Genomic DNA, 21,079 nt, shown 5'->3' on the forward strand with positions numbered 1-21,079 from the left:
TCAGAATAAAAACGCTTTTATAGACATTGTAAATCACAAAATTTGGTGTTATGTTAGGTTTTCTTCAGTTATTCATCGCGGTAACTGCGAAATTGAAACACAGTCAATTAATTATGCGCGCGATCAATGACATTAAACAATGTCAATGTTTAATGTCATTGGCGCGATGTACCATTTTTCCACTCTGAAACTACCGACGGAGCCGCATGCACTAAAATAAATTTCAATCGTTCGTATTTTGCCAAGACCTTGTGATTTTTCAAACGTCGATATCTTGCTTAAAAATAATCTCGAGTGCGAAAGAACCAATCAAGTTTAACAAATCCCAAGATCGCAAAAATACGACTCCAATTCATTTATAGCTGGCAGTTTATCACGCAGTTTATGTTATTTTAGAATAGTATTCTTTCATTTTAGTAATCCTAATAGTAATCTCGAATCGAACTTTAGTAACGATGAGCACAATTAAATTATTACGACAGGACACTTTAGATGCTCGCGTCGGTCATGAATTAAATATTTTACGTAACAGAAATCTCGTTATCCGTTTTTTTTTTGAATTGCCAAGAATGTTGCGCGTAAATTTCCGATTCCAAATTTGAACCTCCTTCCTCTTAAGAATCCTGGCTGCGCTCCTGCTTATAAATAATGTCATTTTTTAAGTCCACCACTTTGCCATATTTCGAGGCTATATTGTTGTAAAATTTTATCAAAGCAGTTTTTGCTTCTAGGAACATTTTTAAATTAGCCAAGTCAGTATTCTGAAAAGTAATCGAATAGCTCGCGCAGCCCCTGGGTTTCTCTTGCGGAGCCCCGGGGCTCCGTACGGAGCACTTTAAGAACCAATGCTATATGGTACCTTTCTAAAATAACATTTGTATTGAATTGCTATAAATGTCCTTGTAATAATTCTACACGAACATATTTCAGAAAATTTCTTCATATTTTATTGCAGTTTTTCGACTCTATCTTAAGACAGTCAAAACATTCTGTAAACGTCCGCGTCGTGTTGTAAATACCGTATTTCCCGGCGAATAAGTTTACCCGGCAAATAAGACGAGACGAGATGAGACGTGGAGAATAAATGCTGAAATGAAGCATGTTTACGTCTCAAACAAGACATCACGCTGACAAAAACAATTGGCGATTTTCAAAAATTGCAATCCCATGTGTATAGGACAGGTAATAGCCCTTCACTCGTGATGCACACACACAAATGCAACTTCAAATATGATAATCACAGCATTAGCATTACAGAAGTAGTTCACAATATGTATCTCAGAATTTATTTCATTCATCCATAGATTACTGCTATATTCCCCAAACTTTAAATCACAGGCTGCAAAAAGTAAAACAGAGATCATTGCAAAATAGGATTATCCGCGCCGGGCGGCCAGCGGCAGTTAGTGATACGATTGAGTGATCATACAGTGGCTTTTGTTCAACGACGACCGTGCGTAAGATTTCGAGAAAACTTGCGTGACCGTGCGTAAAGTATTTACGAGATGTTTCGTGAATCGCACTTAACCAGATTTCGTAACTGCGTTTTTAGGAAACAAGGTTACGTGCTCGTAAACGCGGCTTTTTACGAAGTTTAGCGAATGGTGCCCCAGATGATGACGTGGAGGATGCTATCACCTAAGTTGTTTTATGGTCCGAATTGAATAATAAACGACACACAAAAAATGAAAAATTATCATACTTGCCTAATAAGACGACAACCCAAAAATCAGGCCAAAAATTTGGGTCTAGAAAAGCGACTTATTCGCCGGGAAATACGGTATATTACATTTTTGCGAATTAATTGTGTTCCGGTTGTTACGATTTTTCCAGCTCATCACTGCATGTGTCTTCACCGGAATGTTCTTCGGCACAGAATTTTGTAAAATTTGTGTTCACTTCCATGTAATCCTATTTTCTTGCATTTTCTCCCCAGTTATTGACGTACACAATACTCGAGGTAGAACGAAAACTTCTGATTCTTGAAGGACGTTGATTCTTGATCGTATTTTTTCTGAGATTCAAAATTGAAAAAATCTTGAACCTATTGAAAATTCCGAGTTTATTTTATGTAGTAATACTCTATAGTTATTCTATCCATTTCATCGATGAATATTTATGTTATGATCTACCATCATAGACGTCGATTTAATAACATCTTCATATTTTCAATTAAGTAATTGCAAAAACAGTGATATTTATACAACGAAATGCAATGTGCAGCAGTAACAATCTATTGGGAATTAATTAATGTTCCACCGCATCTGGGTTCACTGTTTTGCAATAAATGTAACATCCATGGCCAATTTCCTGCATTTTTTTCCACCTAATATATAATAGAGTTTATTTTTCATGCAATCATTTATATATTTTATAGCAATTAGGCGAAGCTTAAATAATTCAAATTATTGACGAATGACATTTAGAACCTAAAACTTACCTAGAATTCGTGCATTTTTGAGTCCCGAACGAAATTTTACCAATGAAAAATCTAAAAAATGAGAATCTTTTTTACTGGAAAACTGAATTTGAAATTAAATTACGTTATGGGAAATTTAATGTTTATTTTATTTTTGCTTGATTATGATCTACAAAGACAATTTCTATCCGAGGTTGGATACGTTTGAAGCGCGATAAATTGGACAAAATATTACCTATATTTTTCACCCCACATTCAGTGAATTTATTCAAAGAAACGGTCAAATCATCAGTCAGATTTTGGTAGTTTATATCTTCGGGAGGCTGATAAACGTTTCCAATCATTAGAAATCCAAAAAGCATGAGGACGGCGGCTGCAATTGTTGTCCCCGCTATAGAGGTAAAAATGGGAGGTAGCACCGATGGAGTCATTATAAAGATTCTTATAGTTTACCTCACTGAAACGTTGAGTTAGGCTGATTTTCTATTGTATCTGTTAAACATTTTTATGCTTGATGTATCTAATTTCTCGCTGTTTATACTACAGTTAGAAAGATCCCCATTGCGTCATTGAATTTATTTCAAATCCTTTGAAGTTATTAATACCTTTCCGCAACTACATGGTGACTCTTTGGACAAAATTCTAAAGATACTGTACAATATGGAAAACTAGTGTAAAATCTAGTAAAATATTTCGAATCCCCCTTGAAACCCAAAAAATTCTATTTGTTCCATCAAGCGTATATTTTTGATCTACCAACGAGGTCTCGCTGAGAAAAAAAAGCACACTCATTCAGTTTTGTTATTTACAATAAGTCCTGCAATTCTGGTTGTAATTCAATTGTGACATACTGAATAAAAAAATACATTGGCCAAAGCACACGTTTCCCTAATGATCTCAAGTATCTGACGTCAGGTTCAATTTTCATTGACGAGAAAATTTTTTTCAATTTCTGTAAGTTGAAGTCACACATATCGAAATTCTACAGTTTAAAATCTGGCTGGATCATTAAAATTTTAAAAATATTTTATACGTAATATCAAAGCCTCTTTATAGCAAATAGCGTAACTCGTGATTACCCATATATTTCTGACTGTCTTCAAGCACTAATTTTATCCTTAAAAGTACTAGTTTCATACAATATTTTATACTTGGGAGACAAATATACTCGGAGTCATATTGAAATATTTTGGGAAAAAATCTCGAAATGTTCAAAAGTACAAAATTATATGGCATAACTAATTTTTCTCACATCGCACGTACTTTTTCTTTCAAAATGCTTTATATGAATGCGCAGCCCATAAACACGATGTCACGAATACTTTATAGTTTAAACCAGGGGTGGCCAACACGTCGATCGCCACACCTCGAGCAGTCGATCGCGTCTGATGTTGAGTGAATTTAATAACATACCCCCCAAAAATGCCTTGAACCAACCTGTTGTGTGTTTTAATACAGGAAGAATACAATACTGTACGTGCGCACAATACGATATACATATACAGTATTTGAGTCTGGGCAAGTCCGATAGAACAAATTATTACGAAACAAATGCAAGTTTTGCCGTTGCCAAGGTTTAAAAATGAAGTGCCGAATATAGCGTGGGTTGACTTACAAACGATCACTACAATACCTATAGCAGTGGTTCCCAAACTTTTTACAGTTGGGACCCACTATTTATTATCACAGCTTATAGCGACCCATTTCGTGATTTTCTACAATGTAATTTTGTAATTTTATGATAAATGAACACAAAAGACCTCTTCCAAAAAAAAACAAAGTGTTATTCTTCAAAAGAAAATAAATCTAAATTCTGTCTAAATTTCGAGGGAAACACGGTAAGAAGTGCTGTACAGTGTACAAAACCTGCTATGCGTAAAAAAGCCACATGGTCATTCTTTGTGTAGCAAATTTTGTTCTTTTGAGAATTTAATTTTTTTTTTTTTGAAGATTTACGTATTCCAGTCGCCACCGATCCTAATAACCAGTATAATTAATCAAAGCTCCCATAGTATCTGATATGTATGATTTGAATGAATCCTAAATAAATGATGAAACATTTACTCCGGGCACAACTAAATGGAACATAAAAAATACAAATTTTGTTTCGAGTTCATTGAGAATGCGCCACAAAGTCGAGCTTATTAGCAGATTACTCTATCCAATTAAAGAGTCCAGCTGCACACTGACACAAATATATTTCTGTAACGTTTCGTCCGACCAGAGTCAGACTTTCTCAGACAAGCAGTTTACAACATTCAATGTTTTTGTATGCGTATGCGTGTGTACAGTTATCTGCATATTCAGTACTCATTCGTTTTTTTGTGTATGACCCCATTACCGACCATTCGATCGCGAGCTATTTTGAAGATTTCAGTCGATCGCGGTCGAAAACAGGTAGGCCACCTCTGCTTTATACCAACAGCATAGGTGTTGGCTTTAATAATTATGCAAGGTTGAATATGTTTTAGAACACACGCCATTTGAGACAATATTTAGATTTCGTATATGAAAATTTAACCGACATCGGTAACTGCGTCCAGTATTCGACAGTATGCGTGTATTCGTGGTGCAACATAAGCTAACAATTTTACATAAATTTTTACATTATTCTGACATCACAGGATAAAATATAGAAAGAAAAAATGATTTATAATGAAAATTTATCGTTTCCAATTTGCCATTGATTTCCTAATCAATCACGAGTTTTACATTGAAAGAACCTTCGCATTGCTAATAACACGTATACAAATTTTGATGGCATTTACAAGTTGGTAGTATGGATTGAAACGAATGTTTATAATAACAATAAAAGACTTTGGGAGGCCATAATTGGACTGCCGCAGCAAAGATGAACGTATGATTTGCCAGATTGTGAGTAATCAAAATACATTCCAAATAAGCCCATTATGACCGCATACCCGATAAAAAGGTACGCCTAGACTAGATAGAGGTTGGAGTTGCTGAAATTAATATCTATCAATTTATAAGGGTGTACCAGATTGAAATCTCTGATCTATTTTAGTTTTAAAATGATTGGCTGACGTAAAATGAAAGTGCCCTCTGTTGGAAAACGTCTGCATAACGTCATGTGCCAGACATCAATGAGGTCATTCTGGAAACTGATATTATATTCAACATTTCAAATACATTAATCAAGTAACAAATTATTTGTAAAACGATGAGCGTCTTCAATCACGAAACTCTTAATATTTAACAATCAAATACGGCACTAGAAGTTATCCTAATAAATCCTAAAAAAGAATTTTTTTTAATTAACGAGTCTTCTTCTCTTGTAGTCTTTTTTATCAACAATCATCATAATATGTAGTTTTTGTCATAGTTATATATTGTTTATTTTAAAGTCACAATGTAATAAATGATACCTAAAAGTAGCATAGCCGATTAATAATATTTTTTGGTTTTCAAGATTTTTGTGTATATTGAATATATCGATATTTTTGTTAATATAACTCATTTGATTTCTCTTCACCATAATTTTTTTCTTCAAGAACAATTCCATGCTTCAACTCCAATAACACAGCAGAAAAAACTAAAGTATCTGGTGGATACAAGTAAATAAGGCTGCCAAATTCTTCATATTCATCACAGGACTTGAATGATCTGTAATAAATAAAGACAAAAATATAATAATAAATTCATGAACAGGTATTCGAATAATATGTAAATTTATCTGATTTGATATATATACAGATTTTATATGAGAAAAGCATACTTTAATTATTTATTTGTCATTTGATAAAATATAACAAAATTACTAATTGGTACGAAACAGTAATTGAATTATGCAAGCAAACAAGTGATACATTTCGCAGAAAGTAAACGGGGTGAGAGTAATTAGTTTAAAGTTATATCATCGATTAATCTTACGTTTTATTGTCAGTTATGATTTTTTACTTTTACTATTGCCAATTACAATATATTTTATACGAAAAAATCATATTGATTAAATTTGCTCCAAATGAAATTCTATCCCAATTTTTTAAATTTCATTGCAAATACTCTGATTTATATAGGTTTGTATTAAAAAGCTAAATCTGTCATGCAAAATAGTTGTTTGGTTACAGGACATATATATTTTAAACATCAAATATTTATCTATATGGAAATTATACTTCAAATGTGAATGTTTTCAAAAACCCACTAATCATCTGAAGAACTATGAAATTGACCGGCAATTCATAGCTTGTGCGGTATCCTGATAGTATCCCGAATATATTGCTTACGACCCACCCACCTTTGGGCGAATATTCGAAACACTACGGTACTTCAGAAAAATAATGTAGTGGAAATAATGTAGCAAAATAAATGTGTGAAATATTTAGACCTTGTATCTGCTGCAAGCACCATTATTGAACCACATTTTTAATTCAATCTTCCAGTTAAAGAGTAGTTTACTTACCCTAAAACTACATAGATAGGAATTTGTTTCTTTATTTTTGCCACTTCATCACATTTCAATTTTTGCCGACTACAATAAGAGCAGTCTGTTTTCAGTTTTCAATTCATCTGAAAATTTGTAAATAATTATACAATAAACAACAATATAGAAATACATTTTTGAATCCAAAATTAAAAACCCAGTGTAAATTTAATACATAGATAAGGTGGACAAAATCCCTTCAGTTTGAATGATGTAAACAACATTTTGATAAGTTTTGAAGATTTACCCTTTTTCATTTAGATATGCCTATAGTTTATTTAGACTAATTAACCAGATAGGAATGCTGACCACTAGGATAAAATATATGTTGAGCAGGAACAGTAGGGCATCCATTTCTTATCGTTTGTAGCTTCAAAATATTAATAAAACAAATTTCCAGATTGATAATCATTGTTTGAGTCATTATGTGAACTTGTGGGTCATACTACCATCAATAATAAAATAAATAAATAATAAAAATAATTATAAATCCAAAAGCAACTTGTACCTAATATGCTACACATTGTCCAATGTCAGTTTGCTAATTACTTACCATGAACTGTGGCACCAAGGTCAAGACCAAACTTTTTGGTTTCTATGACGATGTCACTTTCCACTTGGAATAAACTAGGAAAATTGATCACTGATTTATACATTGCATCATTGTGTTGACTGTCGTCATAATAGTTATAGAGAACTCCTTGAAAAATACCAAGATCGGGATGAATTTTCCACATAAAAAACTAGTTCTAGGATTTACATATTTATGAAATATTTATAGTCAGTCATGTATGGTGTGCAGCCTGCATGGAGTACAAAATATCACTAGTCCAAGAACTTTCTACGAATAAAAGTATGTTACCACTGCTACCTTTTTTACGATCCTTTACACATTGGATGATTTTGCTGTGTTTACGACAAAAAATTGAAAATCGAATTTGTTCAAATTAGATAGTCATGTCATTTACTCCAGTCGGATGATTTTGCCGCCTCAAATCATCTATTTATTTAATCTGGGTGCTTCAGTGGAAGATGCATACCTCGTAGTGTTTTGTAGCCTACTTACTCCGTCGTATATATATTATACCGCGGCGTCAGATAAGGTTTACCAAGTTGCGCGTTTAGCGTTTTGTGCTTCGGTTACACGGAATGCATATATTGGTGATAATGACAGTACGTAAACATGCAGGTTCGACCCGCCTGTCGTAAAAACGAAAATATCCAGTTCGTACGTAACGGGCATATTGCAAAATAAAAATAACTGATACTTGTTGTCAGACGTAACTTGATACAAGTTTTTGCATAACTTCACTCAAACGGGACACAAGTTCAAAAATCAAGGTCTTCGTACAATTTTTAGAACATCTTCAGTTCGCGAATAAGAGTGAAAATAGCACTCAATGTTGCATGTGATCATTGAATGTTGTACAAAGAATTATGTATGGCGATGTCAGTATAGCGGTTGGCACAGAGACCAAAAGCAATTTAAAAGCCAATACTGTCAAGTATTCAGGCGGAGTCGAACTTTATAAGTTTCCTCTGTTTCTAAACAATCGTTCAACAAACACGGTTAAATTACACGCAATGGGATTTTGGCCAAAAAGACTACCGGTACTTACTTACCTATTTTCATTTAAACAGTTTGACCTGAACACAGTGGCGTGCCTAGAGGGGGGCCAAGGGGGCAGTCGCCCCGGGCAGCACGTTATAGGGGGCAGTAGAACCTAGCCTGGTTTTTCACAGCTATTTCCAGTCCAATTTTTGATTAGCAGCAATTACACTATAAGTAGACAGAATAATCATTGAATTATTGGATCCACACTGAAATTTCCGATCATAAGCAAAAACTGACAAATATCACGCAAAAAGGTGAAAAGGTAATGTTTACAATCATGCGAGAAAATCTGTCTGTGTGGCTGCTAAAATGTCTACTGATGCGACGCTTTTTCGACATGGAAACAGATATTTTCCAAAAAATGTTGAAGATTTTATTGCTTCGTTTATTGGGCTCGACTGGAATGTTTTTCATACATTGTGCGTTGCATATTCTTTATTATTCATAATTGGCTATTCAATTGCTAGTTGCGAACGATCTTTCTCAAAGTTGAAACAGATAAAAACATATTTAATGTCTTCGATGTCAAATCAGGGCCTGTTATGTTTATCTTTGATCAGCATCGAAAAGGAATTCCTGACTAACGAAGTGAAAGAACTTGTTGTTCAGACATTTATAGCGAAGTAGCGATTGGTCATGTTTTTGCTAATAAATGTGTTCGATCTTGTAAATATGAGTTTGTTGCTTAGGTTGATGATTTATTTATTAAAACAAACGTTTTCATTTATTCTCATGCATAACAACATCTATAATTTGTTCATTCCACGAAATATTTTTTAAGTTAGATATATGGGGCAGCATTATCCGAAACTCGCCCCGGGCAGCAGGAGAGTTCGGCACGCCCCTGCCTGAACATCCTTGCAATAACAAGACGAACAAAGCGATTTCCAGTGAAGCATAATGGCATAGTTTATGAGATATCACACGTATATCATTTTAAAACTGTAAAGGTTCGAAATAAATTTACTCGCTAAATCACCAATAAATATAACTTCAAAGTACATTAATTTGACATTATATTTCAACCTCTCAGATCCCATTAAGTTCCGTTGTTGCCTATAGCCTTTGCACATTCTGCAGCTTACGATAGGAAGAATGAAACTTTTCTGGGTTTTACAATATTGAATTTATGGGTATTTATTAATGGCCTAATCTTTAATCTGTATTTATGAAACAAGTTCCGGATATGTTGCCACGCGTTTGACTTTGGATACGTTTCTATGGTGATCATTTTAACGTAATTTAAGCTTGTGAAAGCAGTGTTACTCGTTCAATTAGTCGCCATAGACACTGAAATCGCTGTGTAATTTTATATTTAATAATAACTGATTTACAAAGGGCAACATCTCAGTACTTGTAATGAATACTATGACTGTAGAGTTTATGACTTCACAAGTTATTACAATAATTGTAGGAATCTCCTAAAACTTTACATTTACGAGATTTAATTAAAATATGGCGAACGAGCGCACCACAGACGTATTATAAAGCGTTGAAGCCTATGTCATTCTATCTTGGTCACATTTTGTTTTTATGGATTAGGTTACGTGGTATGATTCCCTATGACTCAATTGTGTGTCATATATATGTATTATTTCACACTATTCTGGGATCACGTACATTATGGTGCATATCAGCTTTGAAAAAGAAGCGTTGCTAGAGTAAATGATAAATTATAATTTCCAAACGATGCATATATTCAAACATTACTAAATTGCATATTTTTACTTAACTCTAGTTACATTGGAGGCCCGACAAAAAACAAAGAATTACTCTTCTTATGGATCAACTTTTTAATCATTTGATTATTTAAATTGATTGAGGATATATGGATGCGAAATTCATAACATTGTATTTGAAATATTACAATAATTTTCATAAAGATATAGATTTCGTTTTTTTTTCGGATGCTTGGAAGTTTGGTTTTCGAATCTATCAATTTGTGTAAAATTTTGATAATATTGTATGAAAAATTTATCCCATAATATAATTTTATTAAATATCCCAGGCGTTTAATAAAGTTTATTAAACTTTTACTTTTGTTTAAAGGACTCCCTATCGTCACATTAATATGATGATGCAGTCGATTGTCGCCAAATTAGCTTAGTAAAAATTTCAACCTTGTTGAAACTTGTGAAGTCAATACACTAAATGGATAAAAACAAAGGAGCAATGCTCATATATATGGACACGGGGGTTGAGTATCTGTACTGGTATGATCAGTCATTGACTGAGAACTAAGTTGGTTAGAAAGATTGGCTGACAATGGTGGCGGAGGCGGGGAGGGCGTTATGGAATCAAGTGTATCCATATCTCCATAAATAGTGTTCCCAGGGGTTGAAATGAAGTAAAAAGGCCATAAGGTCCAAAGGCCATGAAGCCCAAAATCATTAGTGTATAAATATTACTATATCCAGAATAGATTTTATTTCTCGGTTATAATATATATATAAATACAACTAATTTGAAATTTGCAACATACCTCAAAGCACAATAAGTACGTGATATTTTATGTCATATTGAGTGTTTTATTATAATAAAATATTAAAATATAAATAATATAAAATATGCAAAGAATATATATGCTATAATTCATTTACAAAAAAAAAATGAATAAATAAATTATTGTTGTACATGTCATAATGAATATGTGATAAATACTTTTGTCAGTATTAATAGAATATTATTAAATAAATTAATTTATTAAAAAAAATGGAATATCAAACAAATATATTAAAAAGTATAAGGTAGTTGAATTCAATGCTTCATGCTTTGTTTCAAAGGAAAGATTTTCATTTCATGTGTGAATCAATCCAGTCACGATATCCTGATACCTGAAATGTTAAAATTGAATCTTTAAGAAATAGAATTAAAATCACCGATCTTATCTGTTAAATGCAACATCGTTCATATCTAGGATTGCAAATAAGTTATATCACTTACCTGGGTGTATACTCCCGGTAGGCCCACTTGTCCGCATGTTGTTGGGCCGTATGAAGTTATACCATGCAAATTAAACTTTCCATTATTATCACGACACAGTAAAGGACCGCCACTGTCACCCTGTATGTTTATCAAAACATGTATTTTCAAAAAATTCTCAAATATTGTTATAAAGCTACCATTTTGTTACACTGCTTACTTTACATGTGTCTTCATCAGGATGTCCCCCAGCACAGAATTTTGTAGAATTTGCTTTCACTTCCATGTGATGATATACTTCTCCATTTTCTAACCCTGTTATGGACGTACACAATACTCGAGGTAGAACGGAAACTTCTAATTCTTGAAGGACCTTGATTTTTGGTTCTTGGTCGTTGTTGTTTTCTAAAATATAAAATTGAAAGTATATTGAACATATTAAAAATGCGCACGAATTTACATTATGTATTAATACTCTAATTATTATTTCGATCTTATCGATTATTATCTATGTTATTATGTACCATTCAATACAATCGTTATATTCCTAATATATGTCGTTGCGAAAAGTTGTGATATTTGCAGCCAACAAAAATCATACCTGTTTCCCCCCAACCTAAGACAACACATTTTTTCCCAGTAAATGCTGATTTCATTGATATAGTATTTGTCGCATCAGTTGGAAATCCTTGGTTTGGTAAACATGCTGGTGATATGTGTTTATTGAATATTACAGGATTCTTTAGCTGAAAAAGGTTTTTATATAATGAAAAATTTGGAAAAGCGCAAAATATATTAAACATTTTTTTCAAATATATTCCACTCAGGTCCAACTATTGATGGTCTGTATTCACATACAATATTTAATACAGTTACATCTATACGTTCCTATAATTAAATACATTCATTGCCTAACAACTAAATGAAATCACCTCACAACTATTAACTTTAAATATGTTATACCTTTAGCAATGCAATATCATGGTCGAGGTTGACAAAATTAAATTGTTTGTGCCTTCTGATGGAATCGATGTTAGACATCCTATGATTTTCACTATATGTAGGAATGCTATGTTCTCCGAGGATTACTTTGTACCTTTCTGGTTCATTAGGACTAAAAAGAAATACAGTTATCGCTCTGTACTCAAATTATGTAGGTGTATTTGAATAAGAACATATTAAACTTAAACTCTAAGATATTTCATACTTACAACGCAATGCAATGTGCAGCAGTAACAATCCATTGGGAATTAATTAATGTTCCACCGCATATGTGTTTACCGTTTTGCAATAAATATATCATCCATGGCCAATTTCCTGCATTTTTTCCACCTAATATGTAATAGAGTTTATTTTTCATGCAATCCATTATAGCAACTAAGAAAAGCTTAAATGAGTCAATTAATTGACGTATGACATTTAGAATCTAAAACTTACCTAGAATTCGTGCATTTTTGAATCCCGAACGAAATTTTGCCGATGAAAAATCTAGAGAATGAGAAACTTTTTTATTGGATAACTGAAATTGAAACTAAATTTACGTTGTGGTTAATTTAAAGTTCATTTTGTTTTTGCTTGATTATGATCTACCAGGAGAACTTCTGTCCGAGTCTGGTTAAGTTTGAAGCGCAATAAGTTGGACAAAATATTACCTTCATTTTTCATCCCACATTCAGTGAATTTATTCAAAGCAACAATCAAATCATTGGTCGGATTTTGGAGGTTTAAATCTTCAGGAGGTTGATGAGCGTTTCCAGTCGCTAGAAATCCAAAGAGCATGAGGACGCCGGCTGCAATTTTTGGCCCCGCCATAGAGGTAAAAATTGGATGTGGCACCAATAGAGTCATTATTGAAGTTTCTAGTAGTATACTCCACTGAAATGTTGAGTTAAGCTGATTTTCTATTGTATCAGTATAAAATTTCTTATGCTTAATAGATCTAATTTCTCGCTGTTTTATACAACAGTTAGAAAGATCCCCATTGCGTCATTGAATTTATATTAAATCTCTTGAAGTTATTAATAACTTTCCGCAACTACATAGTGACTCTTTGAACAAAATTCTGAAGATACTGGACAATGTGGAAAAACTAGTTCAAAATCTAGTAAAATAATTTGAATCCCTCTTGAATCCCGAAAATGGTATTTGTTTTGTCAAACGTAAATTTTTGATCTAACAACTAGGTCTCGCTGAGAAAAGAAATACACATTACCAAGAAGTCCCGCAATGTTATTTGTAATTCAATTGTGACATACTAAATAATAATAAAAATTGGACAAAGCACAAGTTTCCCAATGATCTCAAGTATCTGACGTAAGGTTCAAATTTAATTGACGAGAAAGTTTTTTCTTTCATTTCTGTGAGTCGAAGCCAGTCATATGCATGTCAAAATTAAAATCCAGACGTTAGAAATCTAGACGGATCATTAAAATTTTAAAAATATTTTATACGCGTTATAGAAAATTAACGAATCAAAAAACCCTTTTAATTGTACAAAGTTAGAGAATGATTTTAATGCATATTTAAAAAGAATAGAACCTAAAGTGCCAAGGGAATATGTAGATGTGCTATTAGTAACATCGATTACTTCCTGTGAAATGCCTAACTGGTGATCAATCATATATTTCTTACTATGTATTTTCGTGCACTAATTTTATCTTTATAACTATTAGTTTCGTACAATATTTTTTACTTGGGAGGGAAATATACTTGGAGTCATACCGAATAATTTTGAAAAAAATTCTCAAAATATTCAAAAGTAATAAATTATGTAACTACTTTTCTCACATAACTCGTACTCTTTTTTTAAATGCGTTATATGAAGGCGAAGTCGTGATGTCACAAATACTTTATTTGTACCGTAAGCATAGGTGTTAGTTTAATAATTATGCAAGGTTGACCGGTCCTTCCGGGTATTATATTGTCATACTACTGTTCAATAGAGGTACAGCGTGTATAGTTGAAAAAACATGTGAGCGTTGGACATCATTCATAAAACACTCGTAGTCCTTTAAATTCAGATAGAATATTTGCTCATATTTTGTGTAAAGTAGCCTAATTGAAGTTTAAATAAGCTATGGTTGTGTCTTCTTTTGAGTGAATAGATTGGAATCAACGGAATAAGTGCAACAGAATAAATGGTTGAATAAATTTAAGAAAACACGCCATTTGAGACAATATTTAATTTTCAAATACCAAAACTTAATACTTGAAGTTTGGAAAACCAGGTTACATAAATGAAGAAAAAGAATGTATTCGTGGTGCAATTTTACATATATTATTACGTTATTCTGACGCCACAGGATAAAATATAAAACGAAAAAATTATTTCCAATAAAAAATTAGCGTTTTTATTGAAAAAATATGCGCGTTGCTTATAACACTTGTACAAATTTTTATGGCATATTTAAGTTTGTAGTGTGGATTGAAACGATTTTATAATAATGATAATATACATTTGAAGACCGTAATTGGACTGACGCATCAAAGATAAGGGCATGAGTTGCCAGATTGTTAGTATTAAACTATATTTCAAATATGGCTATTATGAGCGCATACCCGATAAAAAGATACGCCTGACATATTTTTCAGGTTGCATCATATTGAAATCTTTATTAATCTATTTTTGTTGTAAAATGCATGGCTGACGTAAGATGAAAGAGCCCTCTGCTGGAAAACGTCTGCATAATGTCATGTGCCAGACATCAATGAAGTCATTTTGGAAACTGATATTTTATTCCATATTTAAAAAAAATATAATCAAGTAACAAATTATTTGAAAAACGATGAGCGTCTTTAATCACGAAACTCTTAATATTTAACAACCAAATACGGCACTAGAAGTTATAATACTTCTTTGGTAGTCTTTTTAATTAACAATCATCATATGTATTTTTGTCATAGGTATATATCGTTTATTTTAAAGCCACTGTGTAATAATTGTTATCTAAAATTAGCATGATCGATTAATAATATTCTTTGGTGTTCAAGATTTTTGTGAATATTTAATATATCGACAATTTTGTTATAATAAATATTATTTGCTTTTTCTTCACCATTATTTTTTCCTTCAAGAACAATTGCATGGTTCCACTCATATTCTTTTGATGCCAATAACATAGCAGAAAGAACAAAAGTATCTGGTCGATACAAGTAGATAGTGCTGTTAAATTCTTCATATTCATCAAATGACTTAAATGATCTGCAACAAATGAAGACAAAAATATATTGATAAATTCGTGAACAGGTATTCAAATAATATTTAAATTTATCTGATTTTATATATATATATATATATATATATACATATATATATATATATACATTTTTTATATTATAAAAACATACTTTAATTCTAAATGTCATTTAATTAATATAATGCAACAAAATTACTATTTGGTACGAAGCAGTAATTGAATTATGCAAGCAAACGAGTGATACATTTTGCAGAAAGTACATGTAGTGAGAGTAATTAATTTAAATTTATGTCAATCGATAAATCTTACGTTTTATTGTCAGTAATGATTTTTTACTTTTACTATTGCCAATTACAATCAATTTTATACCAAAAATCAACAATCGTTTCAATCAGATTCATTAATCCTGCCCCAAATTAAACTCTATTCAAATTCTTCAAATTTTGTTGCAAATACTATAAATTATAATTGAATCGAGAAGCTAAATCCGTTATGCAAAATAGTTATTTGGTTACGGGACATATATTTTGAACATCAAATATTTATCTATGAAAAAAATTATACCCATGAATCATCTAAAGAACTATGAACTTAACTTGCAATTCATAGCTTGTGGAATATCCTAACAGTATTCCGGATATATTGCTTATGGCCCTTTGACCTTTGAGTGGATATTCGAAACACTGCCTTACTTAAAAAGAAGGGGAAGTGGATTAATGCAGCAAAATAAATGTGTGTGATATCCCAACCTTGAATCTGTTGAGCGCACCATTATTGAACTACATTCGGAATTCAATCTTCCAGTTAAAGAGTAGTTTACTCAATGGAATTACATAGATAGGAATTTGTTTCTTTATTTTTGTCACTTAATCACCTTTCAATATTTGCCGGCTAATATAAGAGCAGTGAGGTTTTCAGTTTCCATTCATCTGAAAATTTGTAAATTATTATACAATAAACAGTATAGAAATATATTTTAAAACCGAAATTTAAAAATTCAATGTAAATTTAATACATAGATAAGGTGGACAAAATCCCTTCAGTTTGAATGATGTAAACAATATTTTGATAAGTTCGGAAGATTTACTATTTTTCCTTTAGATATGCCCATAGTTTATTTGGAGTAATAAACCAGAGAAGCATGCTGACCACTAGGATAAAATATATGTTGAGCAGGAACAGTAGGACATCCATTTCCTATCGTTTGTAGCTTCAAAATATTGATAAAACAATTTTCCAGATTGATAATCATTGTTTGAGTCATATTGTGAATTTGTGGGTCATAATACCATTAATAATAAAATAAATAATAAAAATAATTATAAATCCAAAACCAACTTGTACCTAATATATATGCTACACATTGTCCATGTCCAATATCGGTTTACCAATTACTTACCATAAACTGTGGCACCAAGGTCAAGATCAAACTTTTTGGTTTCTATGGCGATGTCACTCTCCACTTGGAATAAACTTAAAATTGACCACGGATTTATGCACTGCATCATTGTGTTGACTGGCGTCATAATGGTCATGGAGAACTCCTTTTAAAGATCGAGATGAATTTTGTTCCAGGATTTACATATTTATAAAATATTTATAGTCAGTCATGTATGTTGTGCAGCCTGCATGGGGTACAAAATATCACTAGTCCAAGAACTTTCTACAAATACCAGTATGTTACCACTGCTACCTTTTTTTACGATCCTTTACACATTGGGTGATTTTGCTGTGTTTACGACAAAAAATTGAACATCTAATTTGTTCAAATTAGATAGTCATGTCATTTATTCCATTCGGATGATTTTGCCACCTCAAATCATCTATTTTATTCAACCTGGGTGTTACTTTTGGGACCCGGAACCCGGCACCAAAATCCAGATGTCGATGTTAATTTTAATTTTAATTTAATATGGTTTGTGAATTATTTGAATTCACTCACGCCTTTTACAAAAATGTCGAATTATATTGCAAAACGATGCATTTTGCCATATTTATTCTGCCATTCCAACAGATTACATATTTTTTCAATTGCAGTCTACAATAAGTTCGTTTATATTGTTCAAAACCGGCACATGTTAGGTCAAATATTTTGGTCATCGATAGTTTGAAAAAAGTTGCCATTGCCATTCAATCAGGTCATTCAAGTTTCATTGTGGGTAAGATTCCATAGTAAGTAGAGGGCAAAACGAAAGAATTTGCAGTTCAAACCCAATATTATAGTACTTCGCGTACAGAAAAATAATATTTTCAAAAAATGGCATACTTATGTCACTCCGTGACGTCACGGAGTGACGAGATCTCTTGAAGTGCTGCGAAAGAACAACAAGCAACTATCAACTGCCAAATTGCTAAATTATTGGGCCCTACCCCCAAAGTGACGTCTCAGTTTGAGGCAAATAGTAATTGAAGTATATCAGATAATTAAAATAAAGTTGAAAAATTGTAAACACAAGGCAAATTCTCATAAGCTCTGTTTAGCCCAGTGTTGCCAATAGTGCACAGTGCAATATTTATATTAAGCACAGATATCAGAGGTAAAACTTGACACATACTTTGGTTGAACAAATACATTTTAAGGTAACATAAATAGCATGAGAGTTTATGTTACAAAACTGAAGAAAATTAGGCAGAAAATCATCAATTATTCCGCTGAAGAAAAAACAAATTATTTTGAGCCGTAAATGTACCTTCTCGTGCGATTTTAAAAACTTCAAGATATGTCCTACACTTTCTGCAGTTCAATATTTCAATTAGGCAAGATATAATTTTTACCAAATTTTCAACTAATTTATGGAATTGCTATAAGTCGATTTGCCAGACTCGTTTTATTGAGAATATTCAAAACGGTTGGATAAAATATGAATGAAATAGTTATCACCAAATAAATCAAAGACGAATAATACAAAATATAAAACTAATACTTACACAGAACAATTCCATATAACAGCATAGTCCCAAAACGACAGATATACAACCAAGATAAAACAATAACTATAAATGCAATACAAAAAAACACGAGCTGTAGAGATGTAAATATAATGTTATATCGAACGATTCGAAATACAGTACAAAGGACGATATAGACGGAGACTACTAAATGAATTCAAACCACAATTCTATGAGGGCAATGTAATCTTAAACTGCCATAACAAGATATATAATCTTAAACTGCCATAACAAGAAATAAAATCTTGAACTGCTACCACCAAAAATGTAATCCTAAACATCTTACTGAGCTTAGAGGTACGATGATAAACCTAATACGACACGTGAAAGATAAAAAGGCGACACGTTGGATGCAAGAAAAACAACACAGTAATGATGACGACGACGCGATAGCGATAATCATCACGATGACGATATACAATTGAACGAGCCCGAACTAAACTAAAACTTAGGACCACGCGGACTGCCGACATGGGTGCTTCAGTGGAAGATGTATACTTCGTAGTGTTTTGTAGCCTACTTACTCCGTCATATATACAGTGGTGGGATTCAAATTTTTTGTCAGGCGGATCCTTCACAAAAGGTATATTTTTCAGCCGGTTCAAACAGAACATTGTCAGTAACCAGTAATGCTAACTGGTTCGCTGATCTCATAAAATTTCGTGAGACGGTTCTATAGAACCGGTGCGACACGGCTGAATCCCACCACTGTGTATATACCGCGGAGTCAGATAAGGTTTACCAAGTTGCGCGTTTAGCGTTTTGTGCTTCGGTTACACCAATGACATTAAACAACATGATAGGCAACTCTGACGTCACTCCATAAGACTACAGGCGAAAGATTGTATTTCATGATACGCTCCAATGCACATATTTCTCGTCGCCTTTCGCGTCCGTTTTCCGCTCGCTTTTGCTACTCGGCGTCTTTTTTACGTGTAGTACCTGTCTTTTTGGGCCTGTAACGAAACAAAATAATCTCTATATCTAAGAAGTTTTGCTCACTTGGAAAACTGGAATGGCAGGCAAGCTGTAAAGAGCAATTCTGGACATCATAGACGTTTTTTTTTATCAGAGAAGATTACAAACGCGATAGCGGAAAGATTTGTGTGGAACATTTTGCAGATAATGACAAAGTTCAAAGTTAGTAATTTTAATGTTTGCGCTTAATCATTGAAATTTCATTTAAAGAGGGTGTCATACAAAACTGTGCTGTGATACAATTCCGTAACACAAAGTTTGCACCTATCGAACTTGCTTTTGTAGGTGAATTTATTAGACATACTACATATTCAGTTAATCGTAGGTAACATTGCTGGTACATAATGCATCGTAGATAGGTTTGTTTAAATTTAGGAATTTAGCTCATAGCCCACTAATTAATATTATCTTCTATGCGGTAGGTTGCAGGGCTTAATTCAAATTGCAGCCTTACCGACCACCTGACGATGCTCATTTAGTTTGGCTCAAGCAAGTCTTCTTGAAATGCTTGTGTGGATGGAAACTACCTATATTTTTTGCCTTCCTCCGATTTTAGACAAATTTATTATGAGGGATTTCGCATATAATTCTCATTGATTGTTGGCTGTTTATAATTCCTATTGATTGTGAATTCTGATTATAACAAAGAGTTGAAAAATTTTTTATCTAATTTACTGGCACCTTTTTTTGTCAATACTTCAAGCTGAGGTAATAAACAAGACATTACTTTTATGTCACCTGGAAGCAAAATATGCACACTAATTAATAGTTTGGCACATTGAGATAATACATCATGACAGAAAATACAAGTTAAAGATATGTATGACCATCACATGGTAATTAAAATTAAAAAAAATTAATAGGGGCTGTGGAGTATGAAAAGTTCAAGACAAAGAAAAGAACAAATGTTCATAGCTCATGAACTCTCAATTTTGCCTCCATTGCTTTGTGAAGGCCAATATATTTCGAGTGGCTGAATTGGTTTACCTTTATGATAGCAACGATTTTGTATTTAATATAGCGAGATTATTTCAATTTAATTGAAGTGATATTATTTCCCAAAGCAATGCTTGAATCGTCTAGAATAGATCAGTGGTGTCAAACTTATGGGTTTTCGAGAGCCGCATTGCATTTTGGAAATTGTAAAAAGAGCCGCAAACAGGTTTTGATAATGTATAATTAAAAGATATTTTTAAGATAGTTTTAGTTTGTGACATATATTGTGATGCAACTAAACAGTTTTATTATTTTCTTCAATTTCAAATGCAATTACATATTAATATTTGCATTCCACTATTATTGCAACATTTGCAAGTTACTGTATTTATTATAAAAAATCATAAAATTCTATGTACAACCATCAAAATCATTTTTGAACACTAAAAACTAAAAATAACTTAATTTAAATATATGAACCTAAAATTAACAAAAATACTACAGTATAAACTCAATGTTTTAATAATTACATTTGTCCTGACGTTTGGCATCTTTTTTGTGTCACCAGCATACTAAGGCCAGGCTGAAATGATTTTATAGTACCAACTCTAACTAACGAG

General features: G+C 32.5%; 2 protein-coding genes and 1 long non-coding RNA gene across 3 annotated transcripts in view; all 3 read right to left on the reverse strand.

Moving 5' to 3' along the window:
• LOC144421892 (uncharacterized) overlaps positions 1-18,767 on the reverse strand; it is a 40,660-nt gene extending 21,893 nt beyond the window's left edge. The window contains exons 1-3 of the mRNA XM_078111413.1: positions 18,525-18,767; positions 16,996-17,140; positions 16,471-16,525 (exon numbers count right to left, since the gene is read on the reverse strand). The gene's annotated coding sequence lies outside the window, so the exon portion shown is untranslated. The remainder of the gene's footprint in view (positions 1-16,470; positions 16,526-16,995; positions 17,141-18,524) is intronic.
• Positions 6,834-9,523, reverse strand: LOC144421877 (uncharacterized). Its single transcript, XR_013475009.1, has 4 exons — positions 9,327-9,523; positions 8,487-8,510; positions 7,417-7,563; positions 6,834-6,949 (listed from the first exon to the last, which is right to left on the reverse strand). It is a non-coding gene; the product is annotated as an uncharacterized LOC144421877 (long non-coding RNA).
• Positions 10,998-13,911, reverse strand: LOC144421893 (chymotrypsin-like elastase family member 2A). Its single transcript, XM_078111415.1, has 8 exons — positions 13,053-13,911; positions 12,838-12,888; positions 12,612-12,732; positions 12,364-12,514; positions 12,002-12,146; positions 11,621-11,805; positions 11,422-11,541; positions 10,998-11,312 (listed from the first exon to the last, which is right to left on the reverse strand). Exons 1-8 carry the CDS (start codon positions 13,246-13,248, stop codon positions 11,271-11,273), a joined length of 1,011 nt encoding a protein of 336 aa, XP_077967541.1. The 5' UTR covers positions 13,249-13,911; the 3' UTR covers positions 10,998-11,270.
• Positions 18,768-21,079: the final 2,312 nt, after the last annotated feature.

The sequence above is a fragment of the Styela clava genome, chromosome 4 (assembly GCF_964204865.1).
Source record: "Styela clava chromosome 4, kaStyClav1.hap1.2, whole genome shotgun sequence".
NCBI lineage: Eukaryota > Metazoa > Chordata > Ascidiacea > Stolidobranchia > Styelidae > Styela > Styela clava.